Source organism: Strix aluco, chromosome 17, assembly GCF_031877795.1.
Source record: "Strix aluco isolate bStrAlu1 chromosome 17, bStrAlu1.hap1, whole genome shotgun sequence".
NCBI classification, from domain to species: Eukaryota; Metazoa; Chordata; class Aves; order Strigiformes; family Strigidae; genus Strix; species Strix aluco.
In genome coordinates this window covers 17428456-17443383 of record NC_133947.1, presented here as the reverse complement: position 1 = coordinate 17443383, position 14928 = coordinate 17428456, and the positions used below count along the sequence as shown (strand labels likewise).

Below are 14928 nucleotides of genomic sequence, written 5' to 3'. Positions count from 1 at the left end.
GACGTTGTAGAGAGGTTGGTGCTGGTCTCTTCTCACAGGGGATTAGTGACAGAACAAGAGGGAACGGCTTTAAACTGCAACAGGGGAGGTTCAGACTGGACATGAGGAAAAAATGTTTCCCCGAAAGAGTGGTCAGAGAGTGGAATAGGCTGCCCAGGGAGGGGGTGGAGTCCCCATCCCTGGGTGTGTTTAAGGGCCGTTTGGATGAGCTGTGGGGGGATGTGGGGTAGGGGAGAACTTTGTAGAGTCGGGGTGATGGTTGGACTCGATGATCCCGAGGGTCTTTTCCAACCTGAATGATTCGGTGATTCTATAAAACCATGGATATTTCTAACCTTCCCTTGGCGATTGACAGAGTGATTTTTCTAACTACTTTGAACAGTAACGCAAACTAACCTGTTCAACGGGAAAACATTTCAAATTTGAATGTTGAAGCCTGTGATAAAGCAGCCTTCACTCTATTTTTCATAATAAACCTGCTCTGGAGATCACTTAGCAGGCCTCTATGCATACCTGTCCCAGCGTGCACTCGACTCCTCCGAGGTAGTCATCATCACTTAAATCAAAGGACTTGTTATCGATATCATACACACCGAATTTCAGCTTCTGCACTTTCTCAAAGTAGTAATCCACAACCAGTTTCTTGCAGAATTCAGGGTTTTGGCAGTTCTTGATCCTCTCTGTGCGATCTAGCTGCACAAACACAGAAGCAAAGCTGTTTATGGTGAGTAAGAAGCACGCTTTCTTCCACACATCCTTTCATCTACACCCCGGGGGTTCTGCACTGGTCAAATGTGCTTCGGTGACAAAGCAGGCTACAGCCAGCAGGCTGACCGACGGCTCACTAACAAAAGAAATCACCTCGGGTATAAACACCACCGTACAAAATAAATTCTGAAAACCAGGGGAAAAAAGGCTGGTGAGACACTGTATTCTGGACTGTGTGCTCTGGAGCGAAGGAAGAAGGACAGGCCATACCGCAACAGGCAAACGGACCTCCCGATGCAACTCTAAGCAAATGTATGAGCAATAATGAAACCAAGGAGTGTAAAACTCCAGAGTGTGAGTGTGGGGATGGGGGACTGACCGCTCACTGAACGCAAATCTGAATCAAACGCATCATGCACCCGCCAGGAAAAGCGATGGATGGAAACGGGGAAGCGCCGGTGTGTTCGCACCCGGCGCAAGGCGCGGGCCCGCAGCCGCCCTTACCTCGGCCCAGTGGCCGGCGCCCACCTCCTGGAGCAGGACGCAGAGGGGGTCGGACCGGGAGCCCAGGTCCTTGTCGAGCAGGCTCCGGCAGGACACCGCCAGCTCCACCCTGGACACGCACCCGGCCATCTGCGGGCAGAGCAGAGGGTCAGACCGCCCGCCCTGCCCGAGCCCCCGGCCCGCCGCGCCCCGGCCGCCCCCCAGGTGCTGGCGGCGGCAGGCGCGGCCGGGGGGCGGGGCCGGGCCGCGCCAGGTGCCGCCGCGGCGGGGCCGGGGCTCCCCGGAGCGCGCCCGCAGCGCCGCCCCCGCCAGACGACGGCGGCGGGAGCGCGGCCCCGCGGCGGGAGGCCCGGCTCGCCCCGCGGCCGGCCCGCAGCCCCCGCAGCGAGGAGCGCGGCCTCCGCGCCGCCGGGCCCCGAGCACGGCCCGGCCCCCCCCGCGCCCCGCCGCCCTCGCTCGTGCGTTTCCACCGGGCTCTGCCCGCCGCTCCCGGCGGCTCGGGCTGCCCAGGGCCGGGCTGCGGGGGAGGCCGGAGCGAAGGGCCCTTCCCGCCAGCGCGGCGCCCGCTCGCCCCGGCCAAGGGGCTTCCACAGACTCTCCCGCGCGTTGTCGCGGCAGCGGGGCCTGACCCGCCCCTGAAGCGCGGGGCCCGCCCGGGCAGGTGCTGCCCCAGCCCTTCGCTTCACGGGGACAGGAACGCCCGGGCAGGGGCGCTGCAGGCACCAGAGCACCCGCCCCCGCCGCCGAGGAGGCCCCAAGGGGTCACACAGGGGAAGAGCTGTAAAAGCCTCCCGGGCCGGCAAGACCTCCCTTCAATCCTCACACGCCCGGCCACGGGAGCTACAGAGCCCCCTTCTTTTCAGGGCTGTCTTAAAAAAAAAAAAAAAAAAAAAAAAAGTAACATGATCTTGTAACGAGGTGATAACTAAGTTTTATTACGTATCAAACGGCAGACAATTCTGTTCAAGGAACAACTATAATTCTCAAGCCTTCAAGCATCAAAACATTTAAGAGACTGGACAGCTTGAGAGCTCTAACAAGTACTTTAAATGTGAGTATTTCATAGGGAAGCTCCTTCAGAGTTCAGAAAACAAGGAAATAATTGATCCTTCTAGAATCTGAGTGTCCACGTTGCTTTCTCATACTTGCAGGGTGTAAATATTTATCTCAATAAAGAGATGAGCTTTTATTAGACAACATTTAATCCCTTAGACCTCCCAGCCTGCCATCTACCCTGGACAGATGTTAACAACGTCACTTAATAGGCTATTGCATGGCGCTCGGATGCTCCGGTGATGGTGGCAGGACAAAACCAGCACCCAGTAAGAACTAGCAAAGCTTTAGGCAAAGAGGATCATAGTTCTGCCTTCTACTAAGGTCGTCATCATCATCTGCTTTTAACGCCAGCATTTTCAAAGAGGCTAGTTGGAAGCAGTCTGGTCAACTGTTCAGACTACTAGTTGGAGCCATCCATCTTCCACTTCAGTTGCCTTCAATGCCAAATAAGATTCACAAAGAAACTGTTGCCTTTAATCAGTATGTTTCCCCTAAAAATCACAAGTCACAGGTATCAGGTTTTTTCTTTACCTACACATACCATTCCACCAGAGCAGCTTACATCTCGCACAGTCTCACGTCCGCAGAGACCAGTTCTACAGACAACCACACGCATTTGTATGACACCAGTTGTTTGACAAGGAAGAGCAGGACAACCAGCCTTGGCTCCCACACTAACACTTCTCCTCTATTTTCCTCTACTGCAACAGAGACTTCTGTACCAACAGGAGACAGAACCAGGAGCCACCTTCCCTCCCCACCAGAGCACAAAGGATCAGGAGTAAAGTTAACCTCAACAAAACAGCTCCCCGTAAGCTTTAGCATCCCCAAACAGCAGCAGTCCCTTTCTGGAAGGAAACCATTACTACAGGTATTAAGCTGCATGCAGAACAAGTCTGTACATATTTATTCCATGTTACAAAGGCACCAATAAGGAAAAGTCAAAAGTTTGAGATGGGAACTGTTAAACCACACAATGAAGCCAGGAGGTGAAGTGACGCAAGTCCTCAAACCCCACCACCTCCCATCTGCTATCTGAACCTCTTCTCCAGATCAGTTGCAATGAAATTATGAAAATACTCCACGGTTTCAAGGATTTATCTTTCAATACACTAATACCCAGAAGGCTGTCTCATCCTACTGTTTTGGATTCAGTAATGGCATAGGATTTCCCTTGAAACACAGCCGAGATGTTCTGCTGAACCCCTGGGAAGTTACAAGCCACAAGGGATCCTTTCCCCCTACATCCTCCTGCTCCATCCAGAGATCGCAGGGCACCAGCTGATGCATGACAGCTGGGACACAACAGAGTACAGCCAGGCAGGTTGTTCGGAGCAGCTGAGCAGGAACTGTTCTTCCAACAGGCCGTACTCTCCTCACCAACTCGGGGGATAACAAGAAAGCAGGTTCAACAACTACAGACAGAACCTTTGTGGAAAGAAGAGGGATAGCTCCTTAACAGATTCAGACAAAAAATGATTAATCTGAAAACATCAGTTTGAACATCAGCCAGCAATTGTTTATATATCACTGCCTACAGACATCCTTGAAGAGTCCACACAAAGCTTTTCCACTTCACAGCTTTCCAAATACACTGTATGGTGTTCTCCAGTTTCAATACATTCCTTGAATAATAGCAGCAGAAAATACTAATCATAGACCAGTTTAGGTATTTCAGCAGCAAGAACAAGGAGTAGGTGGTCTGTTTAGATACAACATCCGTTTCAGTCACGCCTGATGATCTGCTTAGCCTCTAGGTAAGCACCTTCACCCAGTTATCCTGCTCGCACAGTTCGTGGGAGAAGCGCAAATCTCTTGAAACCTGTCTGCATCTGAAAAGCTTAAAAAGATATATTTTCATTCCCAAGCACAAACAGGATTTAATGATGATAACCACTGGCTCAAATATTCTCTTTTCCCCCCTAAAGCAAGCATTCTGGAATTTACTTTCATTCTTCATAGTAAACTGTATGTTACTATAGTAATTTCATCTCTCTTCCTATAAAAACCTGAATTGTTCATGTGAAATGTATCAGTTGACTTTCACCTCCACCTCTATCCACAAAGGCTCTGGTCACTTCCTCCGAGAGGAGTGACCATCCTGAAAGCTCCAAGAATGCCAGCAATCAGCACTTGCACTTGGAACCACCCCATGCCTAATGCAACCTCCCATCCTGTTTCTCTTTAAGCAAAAATCTACGATGTTTTCTTTTCTCTTAAGCTTCCGTGTTCTGAACTTCCATACAACCTCGTGCCGTCATCTTGGTATTTCATCACTTTGAAAACTGCCCAGCTGGCACGTGCCAGCTTAGTCCCAAGGAGCAAGCACTGCACCGCCAGCACGGTTTTGAGCAACACCGACCAGGCAGTAATGCTTGTTACACAGCACTGCCAAGTGATGAGACACACGATGAGAGAAAAAGGTTCTAGTGGTTACTATGCTCAAACAGTGCACAAAGGCTCTGATCCCAGGCTAAGTATACAGTTTGGTGTAACTGAACTGAAAGAAGTCGGGATTTTATTATTTTTATTAATAGCCCTCCTTTTTTCCTTGGTATGCACTCCAAGAACACCAATCTCATTCAGCTTGCAGATTCCAGTCAACATTTGAAAAACAAATTTCATGTTGTTTCACTGAGTTTTCTTAGAGCATAGTTATATTTATATCCATTCATACAAAATTAAGTTTTTAGACCTGCAACAATCTTTACCATGACAGAATTATTTCCATTTGTTGCAACACTCAAATTTTTCTATTTTCCAAAAGTTCTGGAAATTCTAAAATTCACTGATTTCTTATCTTCCCCCTCACCCCTCCCCCCAATAATTAATATTGATGTCTATTATTTGAAACTTTTGCTTTACAGAAAACAATGGATAAATCCAAAGCAGCTAAAGTAAACCGCTTTCCATGAAGGTATTGAAGCACGTTCAATTTATAAAGGATTTATTATGGATTGATCCTTAACAGCTTGCAACAACAATTTAACAATCTTTCCAACTTACTCGCCACTGACAGATTAAGGTACAGCATGGTCTGGAAGTCACAAAACTATTCTAACAGCAGAAATTCAGTTTGCCAAGTAAAAATGAACTCCAAACATGATAAAAAGTTCAAACGCTATTTAAAATACACCATCACCGGGGTGCATCCCAGCATAGCGTGTTCAGAAGAAATGCAGCGTAAGCAAGACACTGGGCAAGTGTTGTTAGAAATAGCCTGTGAAGTCACAACTGATGTTATGTTATACCCCCACGGTCAACAATTTATATTTACAATAGCCACATACATCTGATCCAATGCTCTCACAACTCTGAGATCTCACTGTTGAGAGGCATTGCCTGTGAAGTTTCATCTTGAGCTGAATTCTGCACATTCCTTTCTCAAGGGAAGAGTTTCCAACACTCAGCTTCAGATCCATCAGGCACCTATATTTTTTGCCTTTAGTTAGAACTGCACATGATATAACACCACATTCTGAAGAAAAATAATACATCACGCATGTTATCCCTCAAACTCTAGAGCAAAATGCTATCCACAGAAGTCTGTAACATCCTGAGCGCATATTCCAGAGAAGTCTTTCACTGCTCAACCAGACATTGTTCCCAGTTATTCAAGTAAAACACAGAATGGCTCCGGACTAAGTATGCTTTAAGAAGGGCTCAGACAACCAACCTGAAGTCCAATTTAAGAAGTCAAAATGATTTTTACTATGCATACCACCTCTTCCCCGGAGAGAAGATCATGAACTCCAATAGTCGTGGAAACTGTTGTTTATAGTTGTGGGAACACATGAAAAGGTAAATCCCGTATTTTCCACAAAGCTGTTCCACACTGAATTGAAGCATACCAGTAAAGAAGTTGGTCCTAAATAATCAAACCAAGAGTAAAAAAAATGCTACATTCTAGGAAAAAATCACACAGGAGATACATTAAGAATAAGGAATTACCTGGTACTTAAGTTCTATATAAGCATTTCACTACTTACAACCGTTTTCCTGTGTTTCTACAGAAAAATCAACTTCCTTTCATACAGAACATTCTCTAATGTAAACAAAATCCCCAGACAAGTCTAGTATTAATTTATAATTATTATTCTAGTGATTCTGCTTAACCAAAGCTTAAAAGCAAATCAAATATAAGAGAAGAAAGCACTGTCCACCTATGCTGGAAGCAAGCTCCAGAACAAGAATGCTGAAATGATTTTAACTGTCCCAATTCAGGAATTTGGAGTCTCGCATTTCCCCAAAATGACACATAGGGATGTTTGAAACATGAACAAACTCCTCTGTACTTAGCCCTCTGCAGTAGGTGCCACCATTTAGCTGACTAAGGATCAAGTGTTGGACCACATAAGGCGAAAATTATTGAATTACATTTGGTTTTGTATGCTTCCATATCCCACTAAGCCTGAAAGCCAGAGGCTCCCCTTTCCCTTTAGGCTGGGGAGGACGGGTGAGAGGGGGATTGTGGCTTAGATCATCGCAGTATGGCAGCTCACAGAACCCACAGAACCACCTGGAGAACAAAAAAACATAACCTAGTAACTTCATAGCATCAAACACCACCAGCATATTTTTAGTAGTGCCAGGAGTGATGTCTTCTGGAGAGAAAATGTTACTGTTACCGCATAATCCAGTCCTGTGGGTCAGCTTGGTTTCACTGCTCCACATAAGGTAGAATACAAGCAAGGATTCAGCACAAGAAAACCTGCAGTTTGTTCCTAGTTAATCACACTAATAAATTCTCATCAACTACATCAGTCCGTACAGGATACCCAACGTGCTCTACTTCAGCGCACACCAAGTATTACACATTAATTTAAGAACTTGTTTAACTCTAACTTGAGGCTTTAATTTCCAATGAGCTTATTTTGTATTGGACCAACTATAGTTTCTGCCTTACATTCCGCTTACAAATGCAACAGAAATGCCAGCAATTCTGCCAGCAGTATGTACCAACTGCAGTTGTCACCATCTTGGCCTTATGCTACCCAATAACTCAAGAAATACACCCAACACATGTAACAGACCACCACAGGTAAAAAATCTTGCACTTCCCAACAACCTAACATAGTCCCTTCCTTAGTTTAATCCCACACCTTGCAGTTACCACCCTACTCTCCTCAAAACAGCTTCTCTTTTCCTGCTCTGATCCCTGAAGGTACAGACCACCAGAAGCAGTGCTTTCTCAGGTTATTAGTTCAATTTTCAGGGGGCAGGTTTTGATATTACAAAGCTGACGCTGGTGCCAAGATAGCGTCAGCACCACTTTCTAAATGTATTACCAAATAAAAATTCTAATGCGATCCTACTTTCTTGAACTCCATAAGGCTCTAAAAGAAATCATAAAGCTAGGTTTGTATCACTAAATGTACTAAAAGGCATTTTTATTTTAAACTGAGATTAAGAGAGTCTCATGAGAAAGATCACAGTCCACAAATATTATTAGTAAATACAGCTTCTTTCCAGCACACCAGCTCCTCAGGGGCCACAGAGGCTCATCCCACAGCCCAGAAGCTCTGCAGAGAATATAAATGACTACAATTTTTTCTACCATTTCATTATTCCTGAGAGTTTGGAGCAGGTACTGTTAAGATCAGCATTACTCCAGGCAGACAATAAATCAGTATTCTCAATAGTGTGTTCCAAGTTATCTGTCACCATATATTTTGACTGATCGATCAAAACTTTGTGGGAAGGGGATTAATTAACTGTTATTACAAACTTGACATAAAACCTGAAACAAAAGGCATCACCTAATTGTTAAAAAATAGAATATTGAATACTATTAAGAACACCTGTCTAACCACATTGCTCTGGCAGCTTAATTCAGCATTGGCAAGGAATGTCCCTGGTGCCATCAGACAGCCTTCATTTCAGGGATGAGAGCTCTCAGGGAGGACGGACACACCGCGGAGGGCTGACAGGGCGCAGTGGTGAAGTGTTGAGGCTGTGCTGACATTGAACCACTCCAAGCCACAACCAGAGTAAGCAGCAGGACAGCTGCCAGCCCAGACAAGCCTTTCCAAGCTCTGAATTTGACTACAAGCCTTACGCAAAGAGGTTATTGACTACTGAGCACCTAAGGCACTACTGAACACGCATGGAAGTTACGACCTAGTTCGACTTCCTGAGTTGTCTCCACATGAACCCTGAAGCTCCAGTATCACCACACGGATTTGGGTTTTTCTGTATCTGAAGGCAGCCCCCAGGTACAAGTGCTAAGTGTGGGCTGTGGCAACCCGACCTCCAAAACATATATGGAAACCGACTGAGAAGGCAAAGCTCCCATTTATGATAATAAAAACAAGTTTAGGACAGCTTAAAAAAAAAAGATGAAATAGAGCACAAAAAATCACATATGGGATTGTAATTTCCAGCAGCAAATGCTAACAAGAACTTCAATAATTTCATCTTCTCTACTGCAGCTTTCCCCCCTGCCAACGGACAAGAGCTAAGTCCCAACTCTAGGGAAACAACACTTTCTTCTACAAGTTCACCTTTATACTGTTCAATGTTTAACTTATGCACCACCAAAATCCCCCTTAATCACAACCAACAAGTTCAAAGAAAGGCCTGTGCATGCCTTTACATATATATATACGTGTCTGTGTGTGTATATACACACTCACATATACACTCTCTCTCTCTCTCCACTTTTCTGAGAAATAAGTAAAAACAAACTGTTAGGTCAACATTGATTCTATTTCAGATATTAGTTTGCAATACATTAAATTACAATGGGGTTCAAATTAACACCTGAACTGAAGCAAAACCTAAGTTACTTTTCCAAGCTCTTTGTGCAAAAGAAAAGGCATTTCAAAGTTCTCCATAGCATTTAGTAGCAGAATATAAAAAAAAAATAATTTCCTTGAAAAACTAACTTAAAGCAGGCTGGGGCTTTGGGTCAATCATTCATGTGGCTTCAGTTGAAACAGTAACTGCAATCCTAGAAGTGCTCACTGACTTCTCCCACCAATAAGATTTTTTTCACTCCTTTCATACTCTTATTGAGCTGCTTTTTCCCCCCCCGCCCTGTGACTCTCAAGTATTTATTACTGAAATGTAAAGAACAACTTAATTGAAAAACAATTAAAAGCTCAACAACACTGACCTTTGTAACAACCCCAAACATGCCACTTTACATTGCAAATGTTTGCCTTTCTCAAGTAAGGCCTCATTCTTTCCCTTAAAACTCCAGCTATTCCCATCTCAGGCACAAACAGCTAAACATTCTGTCCCCTACCCCAAATTAAATCAAACTGGGTATGGCTCAATTCTCCACTTCTCACTTCAAACTCCTTAAACTGAAACTGAAGACTACAGCATATTCCTCCTCTTTGGTTCTTCAGCTACACTGCAGCTTCACCTGCAAGTACATCAACATACCACTTCTTACTTACACACACCCACCCACAATTTTCGAGGTGACGTCTTGGTGTTCACCGTGCCAATCCCTTTAGCAACCTCTACCCTTCCCAAAGGCTGGAAATCTAAACCATCCCGTACTTACTCTAGAGCTCATGCGACTTTACCCATTCCCCCAAACATAGCTGTGATATTACGCAGGTGACTTCAAGGCACAAACTCATTAAGGTCCATCTGTCTAGACTAGGACATACTGTATGAACAGCATGAGTTCAAAACAAGACTTTTTAAAAGAAATATGCCCAGCAATACATTTTATATCAAACAAATTCACATTACTGAAGGATTTTGGTGACCACATAGTAGCAGTAGCCACTTAGTTAAAGTTTGCCCTATTTCTTGTTTGTGTTGCACTGCTGAATGATCACCAAAAGGTCGAGATACACCAGATGAATTCTCTGGACTATTCTCCGTTGCTCTGGAGTTATTACTGCACAGTGACAACTCTTGCCTAAAAAATGGGTAAGGACATAAAGCACAAGCAACTGTTCAAGTTTTCATGCATTACAGAATCACACTATCTCTCACATTATGTAATTGAGGCTTTCTTCTTTATGGACTTTAATCTTGAATCTAGCTCCTCATGAAATATGATCTGGAAAAATCCCCCAATATTGCTTCTACAATACTCATAAGAAATTGCTTTTCATTTATTCATTACAAGTTCAGTCTTTCTTATGCCAACATTGTCTTTCTCCTTTTAAGTATATGCTTCTTTTTAAGAAAGAGATTTACACCCCCCAAAGTACTTTTCTGCCACTTAATTATTACCATCTGTAGTATGAACATCTTCACTTCTCCATCCTAAGCTGTTGCAGAACGATGATGCTTCAAAACAGAAAAACCTACCAAAAAGCCACTACTACAAAAACCTGACATCAAGGAAGCAGAACAAAGGAAAGGATATAGCAAGGGATTTTAAAAGTTCTTTTTTCTCTCCTCTATCCATACTAACAACAGAAGTATTTAAAGGCCACAAAGCATCACACTGACCTCATATCCCTTTTCTGTTCTCTGCCAGGTCCAACTTCTCCTGCCAACGTACCTTCCCAAAAGCACAAACCCATTACGATGGATTCAAGCTATTCCGCCTGTCTCGGTGCCAAGTGGGCCAAAATGACCATACAATCTCCCTGCATTAAGGGAGAAGGGATTCTACAACTGCAGAGAAGTATTTCCTGAAGTGCTTCTTCCATGTCTGCTATCCATAGTATATGTACTGCAATACTTTTCAACCTATACGCTAAAGAAGTCTGTTACAAAGTTTGAATTTGCTATAAAGGTGTTCCACACCCTTTAGAAAACATGCCTCTGCAAGTTACCTGAAAACTCCTATAACCCAACACTAGTAAGCGTTAGATTCTCCCACAAGTGAGAATTTTTATTTTCTCAAAGTCAAATGAATAGTTCCAACAAATTTTTTAATAAACGTGACTAAACTAAGGCAGAGACCAGTTCTCTGAGCAAAAACCTCTCTGATGAAAAAACTAGAGTAAATTTAACAGCTGTAAAAGCAAGAATTGAGTTACATTTACTCTAAGTAGAGAGACTTGGAGTTATCACCATCAAGTGGAACTGGGAATCTCAGGTTACAAATTGCCGGTTCTCTGGGCAGCAGAGCACTATCTGCATCTGCAGAACGACTGAATGACTGCGACAGGCAGCAGCCAGGACAAAACATCAGACAGGCTCAGCACGTTAGCAGTTTGTTCATCGCAGAGTCTTCACCAACAGGGCCCTTATGTGTACCTAATGCAGTAGCAGAGAGATCTGAAGACCACAAGAAGATTAAAACAGGATTTGTTTTCATGTTATACATGTAAGCAACCTTGGAGTGTGGGCTGCTCCAAAACATTCAAAACAACAGGTTCTTACTACCTTTTCAAGACTAAACAAGATGTAGAGGAAGGTTACTACACCATCATGCCATGGCTGGCACAGAACTCAATTACAGGGATTCCTCCCACCTTTCACAGTAACAGAATTAAACGATGATACTATGGTTGTGTTCAGTCAAGTCGCTGCACTGAAAATAGCTGCTATTTCGTAGAGATGTAACATTATCTGCAGACTCCTATCAGTATTTATATTATGTTGATGTATCATTGTTTTGTTTAAAGCAAAGCATTTTTGTTTTCAGAAAACTCTTATTTATGCTTGAAGTTATTTTTACAGGCAGAACTAAGGACAAATTTTAACTAGAAGTAGCACAAGCCAGCCAGCAGAAGGAAAACACTGTTTGCACACTCTCCTTTCTGCTCCTTCAGCACTTTCTCATTCAAAGAAATAACATGACATATTGCCTGCATTGCAAGGAAGAAATCCCATTTGGATTATTGTCTTTAAAATACAGTGTCAGTTACCCAAAGGGAGGGATGAGTGCCCAGGTGACAAAAAAGTCCTTCAAAAAATCCAGGACGTTTGTGCGGTATGTCATGGTGTTATGTTTGTAACTTGAAGGGTTTTTTTCTTTAAGAGATGCACACAGTTTACTCAAAATGCTTTTATATACTCAAGGGGTTACCACTGACTTAAGCAACAACAACTACAGTTGTCTTTAAAAACCTCAAAACAGACTTGACCATCAAAACCAATTCTGATTTACAATCTCTACGTAAGACTGTGCAGGACTCAGGTTTGATGACTTAACAGCAAACCATTCAAATCAATTACATATCTCATACAATCTATCATTAACAACTGAATTTATGTTTCAGATTAGTTTAAGAATTTAACTATCTATTCACCGTTTTATTCTGCTCTTTTTCACAGAAGCTCAGTGCTGAAGTTTCTGAACCACAAACGTTCTTCATTAGATTAGGGCATCACTTGGTTGTTTTTACTAAAGCAAAGAGTGAAAGTTTGACCTCACCCTCTCAACTTCAACCGTAATGCCACTTCACTGATGTTAATGCTCATGTGCCTTTAAGGTGAGGATGAAAACATTCTGCCACTGGCTTACTTAGAGACAAATCAGCTATACACCACCACCCTGCACACACACTTACCTCACCTCCTAAAAGCTTTCAAGTCCACAGCTGAAGAGAGCTCTAAGTGGTACAAAAATCACTCCATTTATTCATGAGAGACTGGACCTATAACAGAAGACTGGCTCTGCAGCAGTGCTGCAATGTAGTGGGGGAATCCTAGGCAAGTGAATTAGTATTTAACAACTCCACTTCCCCTCCTTAAAGAAGGGAGTTTCCCCTACATTCAGTCAATGAACTGCCAGTGCCTAATTTTACATTAATTAGGCTCTTTGCTTTTGTAGCTGTTGCAGTAGTGTTCCTCAAGAACACGGGATTTATAAATGTTGCCCTTTTACTAGAAACATTTGGCTAATAATGACATGGTATCGGCAGCCATAATTTCCACTTTCGAGTTAAGCTTCCTGTTCAAACAAGCCAGGACTTTTCACATTCCATATCCATCCCCCTGTCAAAACAAGCAGCAATGCTTTGGTTATACTGCTGAAAACAGAAGTTTCATAAAAAGCTCGTATTACAGAGCACATCCTGGCAAATGCCACCACAGCAAGAAGGTCACGAAGCAAATAGGTGCTACACAGAGGCTTGAAATCTTAGGGACAGCAGTCCTATGAATTTTATCATAAAAGGCACTCAAAATTACCTAAAAGGAATTCTTGAAGTAATTTAGCTTCTGACTATATTGCTGTTTTCCCTCCAAAATCTGCCTTCATTTCTAAGTGACTAGAAAGCATTTCTAAGCTTTCTACTGTCACACGGAGCAATGCTACATCCACGGTCACATTTAATGGGAAATGGCTGAAATTAAACTAATTGTTCAAAACTATGAAATAGCTAGCTGGAAGTACCACCTACCTTCAGACGGTCAGAAATCAGAGTGATACCATCCTACCGATTCTTTGGTTAACAATACTGTAACTACAATAGGAAGATTTCAAAAAGTCACCAGCCTTCCAGAAGCAGTGACCAACCAGTCCAGGCAGCCAGGCTATGCCAACCAAGAGTTTTAGGCAGGATCAATCCCTCTTGATCAATCCCCCCGTGCAAGCCAAGTCCTCAATTTTCAGTTTTAAACTTTATAGGGAAATCGTACTCCCTCAACCGTGTACTTACTATAAAGCCAATCCTCACTCTACCTCTTGTAGTTATCCTGGCTATTAATTACCAACTGAATGAGGAACTACGGTCTAGTTCACTAGTAACTCATAACAAAAGACCTCCCAAAAATTGGGTAAAACCAGCGAAGCTAGTGTGAGAGCAGTAAATACAGTTACAAAATTGATTTTGTGGAAATTGGACTCGTGTTAAAAGGAAATAGTGTTCACTGTTTCTGAGAGCTTACTTTAAAATACTTGGGAAGCGACTGGTAAGACCATTTGAACTTAAGGCTGTAGACATGAGAGCATACAAGAGAAAAAAGCCATAAAGGAGTAAGCTTTGACTCTGCAGAAGCAGTAAAGGAACTCAGGTCAGAATTCATCTGGTTGCTTCTCTAAGCTGCCACGCTGTGAATACATATATATAAACAGAAGAATAACAACAAAGGAAGCTGCACAGAAGTGAGCACCAGTGAGTGAAAAGAGTCACAAGCTAAACCATCCAACACCTGCGTTCAGTCTGGAGCTGTGGAAAAGAAACACTTTCAGGGCTGCTTTTCTCACATGTGATATTTATACCCATGAGTGAAAAGCATTCAAGTCAGGAAGGTGGGAAGCACTGCCTGCACAAATACCACCCATGCATTCCACGTAATAACAAAGCTCCAGGAAAATTACTGACAAAGTCATCTGTATAGAAAATAAGCTACAGTATACCCACCTGATCATACGATAGGGAAAGAGTAGTGGAGTTCAGTACACAGCCACAAACCTTAGGCTGAATGCATACTACCAACCAACAGATTTTCATTCCGTGGGAAAGCCAAATCTTTCAACTACAATCATCTTTTCCCTGCCAAAAACAGATAGGAAGAGAACCCCTTGAGGTTACTGTTCCTGCAGAGCATTTAACAGACAGTTTCACTTCCCCTTCCACCAGGAGGAAGAGACATTTGCTCTGTACACAAACTAGCTCAGTTTTCCCAAAACCATGAAAGAATATACAGCCGCAGAACAAAAGGGAGCATCAGCAAACCTGCAAAAGGGTGAAGACGAGCAAATATATTTGGCAACACTGCTTCCAGGAACAAGGCACTGTCTCTGAAAAACCTCTTACAGCAACAGAATTTAGCATTTGTTTTTTT

The 14928-nt window shown here is 43.4% G+C and overlaps 1 protein-coding gene across 6 annotated transcripts in view; it reads right to left on the bottom strand.

Annotated features, from left to right (window-relative positions):
• Window positions 1-14928, bottom strand: part of RBM12 (RNA binding motif protein 12) — a 43835-nt gene that overhangs the window by 14358 nt on the left and 14549 nt on the right. For all 6 annotated transcript variants that reach the window (XM_074842993.1, XM_074842989.1, XM_074842990.1 and 3 more), the window contains 2 exons: window positions 1213-1341; window positions 514-693 (listed from right to left, as the gene is read on the bottom strand). In XM_074842993.1, the coding sequence (XP_074699094.1) occupies window positions 514-693; window positions 1213-1341 (309 nt within the window). The remainder of the gene's footprint in view (window positions 1-513; window positions 694-1212; window positions 1342-14928) is intronic.